Source organism: Gymnoscopelus braueri (genome assembly GCF_963280865.1).
Source record: "Gymnoscopelus braueri genome assembly, chromosome: 8".
Classification (NCBI taxonomy): Eukaryota; Metazoa; Chordata; class Actinopteri; order Myctophiformes; family Myctophidae; genus Gymnoscopelus; species Gymnoscopelus braueri.
In genome coordinates, this window is record NC_137609.1 from 38,010,246 (window position 1) to 38,022,010 (window position 11,765).

General features: G+C 42.4%; 1 protein-coding gene across 1 annotated transcript; it reads left to right on the top strand.

Moving 5' to 3' along the window:
• Window positions 1–2,856: 2,856 nt before the first annotated feature.
• LOC308090830 (SWI/SNF-related matrix-associated actin-dependent regulator of chromatin subfamily B member 1-like) lies at window positions 2,857–7,538 on the top strand (the record flags this gene model as incomplete). Its single annotated transcript, XM_080436103.1, has 3 exons — window positions 2,857–2,975; window positions 4,570–4,681; window positions 7,426–7,538. Exons 1-3 carry the CDS (start codon window positions 2,892–2,894, stop codon window positions 7,536–7,538), a joined length of 309 nt encoding a protein of 102 aa, XP_080292229.1. The 5' UTR covers window positions 2,857–2,891.
• Window positions 7,539–11,765: the final 4,227 nt, after the last annotated feature.

Here is an 11,765-nt window from a genome sequence, read left to right on the forward strand (position 1 = left end):
GAAATAATAAAATACATTCATTCCTTAAATAAAATAATTTGCTGTTCACTTCAGAAGTACCTCCACATAACTATTTATTTATTTTTTAAGAACGTTTCATGAATCTGACTCAACTTCACTTAGGAATTAACTTAGGAAGAAATATAAGAGGAAATATTTGGAACTTATTGCTGCATGAGGCTCAATAATCTTATGTCCTGTAGCATTTGATGTGCAATTATTTAAAAATGTTGTAGTGTGTGCATGAAGATTATCCTTACAGTATGTGTATGATGCAACCTGATTTGAAAACCTGTTGAGTTGTATTACAGTATCTTAAAATGACTGGGTTGTGTAGAGTCTAGAGAACCCAATTGTTTTAAGATTTTAATATTCTAGTCTATCACTGATTACATGTTTGGAGGAGTTAAATTCACTGTATTTATTATTGTTATATTGTGTTGTTTCATCATAGTCTTATAGACAACTATGACTTCTTTAAGGGTTAAATATAAATGCAGCTGCAACAATGTTTCCTGCTCCTCACTCTTGTGGTCAGATATTCAGGGCGTTGAGCCTCTTGTTAGTTTCGCACCTTGCTCCTCCCTGCCAGTAAGAACACTGTGAAGCTACAGAGAAAAACCACGTGTGAAAACATGCTAAAAGTACACATATACCAACCATGCGTTCACCAAGGAGTGAAGTCGAGAACTAAACTGCATCTTTCTCACTCTGCAGTGACAAACACACGCACGCACGCACGCACGCACGCACGCACGCACGCACGCACGCACGCACGCACGCACGCACACACACACACACACACACACACACACACACACACACACACACACACACACACACACACACACACACACACACACACACACTCAATTATGTTGTAATGAATTGTGGCGTTAAAGTAGACCATTTGAACTGCTGTCCGTGCGTGTGTGTGTTTGAGATTTGAGAATTAAAAATAAGTTAATTATTTTATCTTCATTCAAAATACTGTCATTCAACCACATGAACCCTACCCTATTCTGGAGCAAACATTTGCCAAAAATAGCCGATCTAGCTCACAACAACATCGGCTATTTTCGGCAAAGACCTTTGGTGTAGAGGGTGAAATGGAGCGGACCATAGGGGGACTCCGGCCAACTAAGTATACTACTGGGATTAAGTGGTTAATTATGTACAGTAGGCCATGGTTTCAGAAGGTTTATTCCAATGCAAAGCCCACACATTAATAGGAAAAAAGCAGATTTATAAAGAAGAATGTTCTGTTATGAATAAACTATTTATTGGTGGAAACCTCATACTGGAAAGGGAAACTTATTTCCTGAAAATATATTGAAACTCATTGAAACTAATGGAGAACGGCTCCTCAAGTAAATGTTTTCAGCTGGTGTATGACTAATGATAGTTAGTCTTTATTTATTATGGCATATAATATATAGAGGAGCCCCTCGCAGGTGTGTAGCCTACTGAAAATAATACAATTCCCTGGCCTATAGGCTACAATGTTATTGTGTGTAGGCCCTACACATTAACATAGTAAAGAGGATTTTATACTGTATGTTTTTTTTTTAAGTGTATTCATAAATGACAGGTCTAATATAACAGTAACATGACATTAACCTTGTCCTATGCTTGGTCTTTTTGGTGAACCATCAGAGGACCTTGACGTATGAACATCAGAGTCTGTTCTGCTTTATTAACAATGCCCCCCCCTCTCCTCCTCTCCTTCAGCAGGTAGATGTGAGGTTATGTATTTTTCTTTAAATAGAAAAGATAAGGTACATGCCGAGAGAGAGAGAGAGAGAGAGAGAGAGAGAGAGAGAGAGAGAGAGAGAGAGAGAGAGATTCTCAAAGTTTTTCATGTCAAGGACCCCCAAAATGATATGCATTTGACCCCCATCTCAAAAACTTTTGTTCCAGGGACCACCAGAAGCAAAGATTTGAGTTAAAAATGTTCGCTTTAAAAATATATATATATTCAAAGATTCGCACAAATGTTCACGATTATTCACAGATACAGCAGATCTACAAGCTCATAGTGCTGCACTTGGTGCCGTGCTATGAGCTTGTAGATCTGCTATTTTTTTAATAGCCGAAGTATACAATAATGGTTAAAGTAGTTAAAATGATTGATATGATCATTTTTTTATCTGGGGACCCCCTGGTACCCCACCAAGGACCCCTGAGGGTCCCCAGACCCCACTTTGAGAACCAGTGCACTAGATCATTGGTTCTTACAACTTTTCTATACAATTTTTCTGAAAATCCATTTTTCAGGAGGCCACAAGGGGAGGTAAACTCACTTCTTCCATGGAACGGTGATGTTTTTTTCCTTTTTCTACTCTGTACCAGTGAGGGAAAAAGTATCAGTACTGAAAAGTAGAAGTACTCTGTTACTAGTAAAAGTCCAGAACTCTAGTAAAAGTACAAAAGTATTGGTACCAAAATGTACTTAAAGTACCAAAAGTAGAAAGTACACATAATGCAGACGGTCCCATTTCACAAGTTTTCTAATGCATAAAATGTCTAGAAATCTTTTAAAAATAGCAGATCTACAAGCTCACAATGTGTCTTATTGCGATACATTGTGAGCATGTAGATCGGCTATTTTCAAATGTATAGGGCTGAAGTGGGTAATAATGCGTGTTTTTTAATGATAATGCAACTCTACAAAGTAACTGTCTTCAGCCCTTTGGCTGAAGACAGTTACTTTGGCTATTTATTTGAAAAAGAGCCGATCTTCAAACTCGCAACACTGTGACTCAGTCAGTAGGTGGCGGTATGCAGCCAAAAGCAATGGTTGCCACCCGGCATGAAAGTAAAAGAAGAAGAATTCACTTCCTGTCTGCCGCACAGAGCAACCACATGACAACAACAACAGAACTACAATAATGTCATTAAACTACACAACAGAGCAGAAGCCTGTTACATTCCAGTTGGAACCAGATGGAGAGTTTTTCATGGTGGGATCAGAGGTAATGTAAATAATGAACTGCTTTATAGAGCCTTAGATCAAGACTCTCGTAGATTATTTTTTTTATCAATTTTGACTTTTTTTTGTTTTTATTTCTACACGAGTCCTAGCTCCACCCCCCCAGATTAACCTGAAATGTAAGCTCTAAAGCCCATATTTCTCCAAACATGTACAAATGCAATATATAAGGTGTTTACCCGCTTGTCCCAAATGTTAACCAGGTGTACGGAGTGTTTGTGTAATGTATTAGTCCATATTATTCAATAAAGAAGTGTTTTAATCCCGTCTGTGGCCGATTCTGTCGGAAGTTCTCAATGGGCGGTAGTTACGGGGCGCATCCGGTGAAAGCCCGAATTACACTCAATGTAAACAGGAAGTAAACGAGAGGGACAAAATGGCGTTCGGCCACAGACGGGATTAAAACACATGTTTATTGACACATATAGACTAATACATTACACAAATACTTCGGACACCTAGGTAACATGTGGGGTACGCGGGTAAGCACCTTTTATTTTGCATTTATACATGTTTGGAGAAATACGGGTTTTGGAGCTGACATTCCAGGGCAGTCTGGGGGGGTGGAGCTAAGACTCGTAGAGATTTTTTAAAAAAAAAGTCAAAATCGATATAAATACATCTACGAGTCTTTATCTAAGGCTATAGGTTTCTAGTAGCTATGTGTGTATGATTTACTGTAGCATTGTACTTCCAGATGCTAAACTGCTAATGTTAGCAATGCCACAATCATTCACAATCATTTGATACACAAATAGTCCAGCTAACAAAACACAAAAATAACAACAGTAATGAAATGTAACAACAGTAATGAAATGTAACGACAGTAATGAAATGTAACAACAGTAATGAAATGGAAATGGAACAACAGTAATGAAATGGAACAACAGTAATGTAATGGAAATGGAACAACAGTAATGAAATGGAACAATTTATCTATTTCATGTTACTGGTCCGTGACTCTAGAAAAATGAAGATAGTGAATGTTATTAACTATGTTAATTCGCTGTAGCCTTGATACAAGACTTATATATGATCGATATCGGCCTTGAGCTAAGGCTAGGCGCTGCAACTATCGATGGTCTTAGTGATTATTTTCCCATAAGGGTCCATTTGGTTCCATTTGTACACTCTCAGAGTTGCAGACCCATAAGGGTCCATTTGGTTCCTAACTATCCAGTGGCGTCAGTTCAGCAAAAGCTAAGGTATGGCAAGGTTAGGGTTGCCAACTCCCACAGATTAAAATAAGGGTCCCCTATCCTGGGCAAAGCCGCGCGGCCAAAACATTTCGTTTTTATATATATATATATATATATATATATATATATATATATATATATATATATATATATATAATATTCTGGAGCCAAGGTATGGCATCGTACCCAATTGACGCCCCTGTAACTATCCATCATTTAGCCGGGAAACCCCTGGAACTCCCTCAAGGACCCCTGGGGGTCCCCGGACCCCACTTTGAGAACTCTTTTTTCCCAATTCCCTGAAAAGTAACAGTTGTGGACGTTCAGTACATGGTTTCCACCTGACAGTGACATTAAGTTTGACCCTGTGTCCTCCAGGTGGGAAACTACCTGCGTCTGTCCAGAGGGTCTCTGTACAAACACTACCCGCTCTTATGGAGGAGGCTGGCCTCAGTGCAGGAGAGGAAGAAGATTGTTGCTTCATCACAAAGTGAGTTATGTCTGGAGCTTTGTTTTCATTAGATCAGTGGTTTTCAACCGGTGGTCCGGGGACCACCAGTGGTCCTTGAGGGAGTACCAGGGGGTCCCCAGCGAAATGAGTTAACATAGCGTCACAATCATGTTTAACCACTTAGCTTTGCCTATTCAAAAATAGCAGATATATAAATATTCAAAGATATGCACACTTTTTCAAGGATTTTCAAAAAATAGCAGATCTACAAGCTCAAAGCGCGACACCGAGTGCCGCACTATGAGCTTGTATATCTGCTATTTTTTGAAAATCCTTGAAAAAGTGTGCATATCTTTGAATATTTAGATATTTTTAAGCACAAATTAACTGATATCTTTGCTTCTGGGGGTCCCTGACACGAAACATTTTCAAATGGGGGTCCGCGGCCAAATATATATCAATTTAGGGGTCCTTGGCATGAAAAAGGTTGAAAACCACTGGATTAGATACAATTAAAACCAAAAAAAAAGATATGATTTAGATTTCATATATCAAAGCAAGAGCAGTATTTCGCTGTTAGCAGAGCCCTAAAGACCCGGTTTTGAATCCTTGGTAGCACATTAAACTTATGGATTTTAGCTTTAACTAATATTATACAGAGAGTGGTATTAGAGTTCTCAACGGGCTAGAAAATTAAGGCCCAACCCTAACTGGGCCCTACTGGGCCTACCCGAAGCTCGGCCCGGCCCAAACAATGACCATACCTTTAGGCTAAAAAAAAAACCAATAAAACCAACAAAACATCCAACAAGCTGTTGGACAGAGCAGATTGGATCTTCCATTCCAGAGATAATGCTAAAACACAAAAACTACCACTTTCGCCGATTTTCGATTGAGTTTTGGCCATTGTCGCCCGTTTATCTTTAATAACTAGGAAGGTCGGACGGCGACAAACTAGATCACTAGAGTGGCCGGATAGGAACCGTGAGGTTCCCAGTTTGATCCCGGGCTCCCCCAGAGTTAGTGTTCAAGTGTCCTTGAGTAAGACACTGAGCCCCAAATTGCTCCCGATGAGCAGGTTGGTGCCTTGCATGGTTTCCTCCGCCATTGGATAAAAGCGCTTTGGATAAGCACTTTTGGATAAAAGCGCTATATAAATGCACAATTTACCATTATCTTTGATCAACTGCCATTTCCGTCGGCCTTACCGTTAGGGGCAGTTGAAAATTCTTTTTTGGGTGTAATAGATTTTCTTTTCTTTTCTTTTTATTCACGGAACGCAAGGCTTGGCCCGACTAATTAGCATTGATTTTGGGCCCGGCCCGAAAACGTCGGGTCGGGTTCGGGCAGAGAAGTGAAAATGTTTGAAATAAAAATATCTGATTCGCTGAATAATGTTGCTGCCGGCTCAACCTTTTGTGGCTGTGGGTGTGGCTTCATGTCGCTGGCTTCCATTGAAGATGACTTGCAGCCTGTTGCTTTGTCACCACTCATGTGAACACTCCAGGAAATGGAAAGATTCATAGTCACTATAACAACAAAGTAGAACTTGTACTGTCGTTAAAATAGAAACAAAAACTAGAAAAAGTGCTCCTCGGAGCACAGGTCTCCGCCAGGTCAGGTAGGCTATTGTGGCCTCCTGGTGGCGCAATAATAGGCCAACGTGAAAAGGGTGCCATTTCTTCTTAGGCCTTGCACGACAATCGGACACTGACTGCATTCATGATTTGAGGCATTTTGTTAAAAACATGTTTCGCCAAATTAAACCTGTTGGTGGCGCTATAACAGGCCAATGTTAAAAGGGTGGCATTTGTTCCTCAACATAGTGTGAATGTGCGTGCAAAGTTTGAGCGCAATTGGACGGTGCGTTCATGATTTGCGGAATTTTGTTCAAAACAAGCCAATAATGCAAACTTTAGATGTCAATCTTAGCTAATCAGTATGGAATATGAAAAATTAAACACATCCGTCGTGATCACATGACTATAGAGATCATGTGTACCGATTTGCGTGAAATTTGGATAAAATTGGAAGGAGTAGTATAAAATAATGTATTTTACATAAGTCGGCCTCCTGTTGGCGCTATAAAAGGCAGATGTGAAAAATGCAGGGCAAAGGTTTTTCCTTGACCTCTAGGGAGTGTGCATACAAAGTTTTACACAGATCGGTGCAATTATAGGTAAAAACACGAATCGGCCTGTTATAGCGCCACCATGAGGCTGATTTGAACATTTTCAAATGGTAGTTCTTCCTCGGCCTAATGGGAATGTGCGTGCAAAATTTCACGGAAATTGCATGCTGTGTTCATGATTTGAGGCATTTTGTTCAAAACGGAGCACTCCTGCAAACTTTGGAAGACATTTTTAGCCAATCAGGATAGAATATGAGAAATCTGAAAGACTTATTTCGTTTAATGACTATAGAGATACTGTGTACCGATTTGCGTGATTTTTGGACAAAATCTGTAGGAGTACTGTCAAAAAATATGTTTTGCACAAATCGGCCTCCTGGTGGCGCTATAACAGGCCCATGTGAAAAATTTGGATCAGAGGTTCTGAATTGGCAGGGAGTGTTTGTGCACAGTTTCGCAGCGACCGGGCCAACGGTGCCTGAGATTAGCTGTTCACAGACAGATGGACGGACGGACACACAAACAAACGGACACACGGACGGACAGGGGGTAAAACATACTCTCTCGCCATGCCTTTCGGCCTGGCGGAGACAATGAACATTAAATATGAACCTACAATAATCATTTTTTCTTTCCTATTGCCAATCTACAGGCCCTAGAGTTATTCTGCTGAAGGCATCAGAATGTGAAGAGATCTTTGAGGGCAATGATGAGAAATACAAATCCTTTTCCATCAGAACAGAACCTCCAGCGTACCTCAGGTAAGATCTACCTTCTCTGTAGTTTTCCATCAGAGCAGAACCTCCAGCGTACCTCAGGTAAGCTCTACCTTCTCTGTAGTTTTCCCAAAGCCAGCAGCAGGGTGGCTGTCAGAAGGGGGGCGCCAAGATAAAAAATTACTGTAGAGCACCGAAGTCTGACGTAATTTACGCATCCTACCTATTGTATGTGTGACTGTTCCATTTCTACCTCAGCTTTGATGATCATGACCCTGCAATGAACGATGAGAATCCCTCCCGAACAGAAGTGATGGAGATGGATAAACAGAAACTTCCAGATGCCTTCACATGGAAGATGAACGGTATAAACACTCAATATCACTGCTTCAACAAGTTTCACAATAACCAATTCATAGTCTCTACTTTTTATAATTACAATTATATGCCAAATCTGATTGGGAATTTCTAAAGCCTGATTTATACTTAGTTGCAAGTCAGTTTTGTGCGCCCAAACTATCTCTCCAAAGCCTGGACACACCAAACTGGCTTGTCCTCTTGACTACTACAGATTTTAGATGGCGATTAATTGTCATTAATGAATTAATAATGGCATGAACTGTGATTATCTCACTTTTGAGGGGACATGCATATGTATAAACATACTGTACATACAGTACAGACAGTTTATAATTTAGGCATTTAGCAGACACACTTAATCCAGATACAGTAAGCAAGGTAAACACAAGGTAATACATCAAATGCGTAGACATAGTAATCTAGGATTATAGGTAAACCAAGAACCCAGCATCAGTCTAAACATTATAATATCAAAAAATAAATAATATATACATTGAAACTACAGTATACAAACTATAGGATGGTCAACAGGTCAAGAAATTAACCTGGCATCTGTCTACATAACATGATATCTAAATTACATTTTAACCTTTGCATAAGCCTGCAAGTTGGTTTGTCAAGGCTAGGGCAAGTGCTACGGGCTGAGGTGGAGTATGAAGAGGTGAGTCTTCAGATTACGGCAGAAGATTTGAAGTGAGTCTGCAGTTCTAACTGCAATGGGGAGAAGGGAGAAGAGTCTTGGACGTGTGGAGCGTTGTCCAGGGTGTTTTAGGGAAGGTTCAGACAGCTTCCCTGTGTTCGCTGATTTGAGAGAGCGGGAGGGGTAGTAGGGTTCGATCAGGCTTTGAAGATGTGGGGGTGCCATACCTTTGGTTGAATGTGACAATTTTGGCTGGTTGAAGATCATTCTGGATCATTTGGAGGGGCTTAAGTGCACAAGCCGGGAGGCCATAAAGGAGCGAGTTAAATTATATATATATAATTGGCCGCGGAACCCTATCTCAATATATTTTTTTGCCAGGGACCCCCAGAAGCAAAGATTAGAGTTAAAATTGTTTGCTGTAAAAAAAAAATATATATATATATATATATATTAGGGCTGGGACTCGATTAAAAAATTGAATCTAATTAATTAGAGGCTTTGTAATTAATTAATCGCAATTAATCACATTTTAATCGCATATCAATATTTGACCTGAGAACAGTGAAAAGCAATTTTTTCTAATGGATTTTGGGGTACTTGCACTTGACTCTCGATTATTTCCAATTTCTAATACTTTTACTTCTACTCCAGTAACTCCACTATATCTCAGAGGCAAATATTGTACTTTTACTCCACTACAATTATTTGAAAACTTTAGTTACTAGTTACTTTGTAGATTTCTATTATTATTATAAAACATACAGTAACCATGTGAAAATAGCAGATCTACAAGCGCAAGGCATTGTGAGCTTGTAGATTTGCTATTTTCCACCACTGGAGGCTGGTATAAAAATCGCGTGCATGTGACCTGCATCGCGCACCCCCCACAAACACCGGCTTCGAATGCTATCAATGCATTGAATGGGAGATTATCACGTTTTATCAGACCTTTGAATGGGCAAGTAGGCGACGAGTAGGCGCGATTTAGACCTACCCGCGATTTGTCAGACCATTCATGGGGCGTAATCAGGAGCTACTGACCTACTTGGAGGCGGAGCAGTCCCCACAACAATATTTACGATTCTGTGCCTATCGGTACATAACTCGAACGGCGCTGAGTAGGCACAGGCGAACGTCACACCGTTCAGGACGGCAACTCGGTCGCTTTAGCTCCCTCGGAGGTCCTTCACGGGGTGACAGTTCGCCTGTGACTGCGCGGCGTGCGCGCCTCCGTCATGGTCCGAAACCAAAACCAAAACCGAAACTGAACTATTTAAGTCATCTCCGTTGGTAGGTCAGTATGTCTTGATAACACCCAATGAATGGTCTGACAAATCGCGGGTAGGTCAGTATGTCGCCTATTTCGCTCATTCAAAGGTCTAATAAGAGGTGATAATGTCCCATTCAATGCATTGATAGCATCCGAATCAGGTGGCACAAAATGGTAGAAAGAGGACTTCGAGGAACATGAGAGGGAGATGGCAGAAAGGAGTGAAAGTGGGAGAGGTCATCTGGTTGCTCCGTCTTGCGCCACTTCCTTTCAGCTGCCCTGAGAGGTGTTCACTCTGAGGGTTTCAGATAACCCAGGGAGCCGGCAGACATGGACGTACTGGCCTGGAAGAGAGAGGACCGTGGTGGTCAAACGATAGTTACGTATGTAACTACGGTTCTATGAGTCCCGTATGACCGCCAGAGGCGGTGCTTAAAGCACTGAATATTCCCCTTTGTGCATGCGCAGTTCGAGTATGTATACCAACGTCGTCACCTGTAACCACGGGATGAACCGGAAGAGGCTATATCTTCCGGCGTCACCAGCGGGTCAGTCCCTACAGAATCTTCTCGCGTGAACACGAGGATTCTGAGCAACAGAGCGCTCTGGCGGTCATTCGGGACTCATAGAACCGTAGTTACATACGTAACTATCGTTCTATTTCGTCCCTGCTAACCGCCAGAGGCGGTGCTTAAAGCACTGAATGACTTATACCAAACGAGTCGCGAGGAATCCTGGTTACAAACCTTAGACGGTAGAATCGGACTCTGGGAAGAGGACCACGCCCAGTGGATGGGGAGTGGCAACATTCACCCTATAAAATCTAGAGAACGTGCCCGGTGATGCCCATGAGGCAGCGGCACAGATGTCCTCCAAGGCTACCCCTCGCGGCCCATGACGTGGAGACGCTCCTGATGGAGTGGCACTGTATGCCAGGTGGGATGGGACGGCCACTCGCCCCATAGGCGTGGCTGATTGTGTCCACAATCCAGTGGGACAGGCGCTGCTTGGAAAGCGCGCACCCTCTGTTAGGGCCGCCGTAGACTGGAGGAGCCAGCCCTATCGAAGGTCTTGAAGGGCGGATCCAAAGCCTTGCGCTTGGTACCAGCGCCTCTTCCTATTGCTTCACCAATCTATGTCCGCTCCTTCCTGTCGAACCTCTCCCCAGGCGGAGGGTTGAACTGGGCCAGCCTTATGGGCTGGTTGAGGTGCGCAGTCAACAGCACTTTAGGGAGGAAGGCTGCGTTCGGCCATAGGGTGACACCTGACCCGTCTGAGTTCCACCTCAGACAGGACCTGCTAACGGACAGGGCGTGCAGCTCCCCGACGCGCTTCGCCGAGGTAATCGCCAGGAGGAATGCGGTCTTAAGAGAGACCCACTTCAGCCCTGCCTGCGCCAAAGGCTCATAGGGCATCCAATACAGTGGTCAGGTCCCATGCTGGGGCTCTCGGAGGATGTAGCCTCCGAGCCCCCCTCAAGAAGAGGGACACCAGACTGTGGCTCCCTACAGTGACATTATCTATTTTAGCGTGTCGGCTCGAAATGGCTGCCACATAAACCTTTAACACATTAACTGCCAATCCCGAGATATCTCGGGATATAAAATCCACCCGTTAAGCGCCGATCCCGAGATCTCTCGGGATATGGTCTTTTTAGTGGTTTCTGTTAAATAAGGTCCTCTGGCAGCTTGGGGGTTAATCTCATGCACGTAGCTCAAAGCGCAGCTGGATGGGTGACGTCATCGGTCACGTGACCAATCGAAGCCTTGAAAGAGGATCCGGGCAGCCTGCCCAGTCTGTGCATCTAAAACCATTTTTGAGTTTAGACAAGCCGATCATTGAGAGAGAGTTACAGAGAGAGAGAAAGAGAGATAGATAGATAGATTGCTAGTGATTTTGAGTGTGAGTATAGTTGCGTGGATTGATTGAGTGAGTTGTGTGAGTTTTGATAGATTTGAGTGTGAGTTAGTGTGAGTTTTGAGAGATTTGAGTGAGTCAGTGAG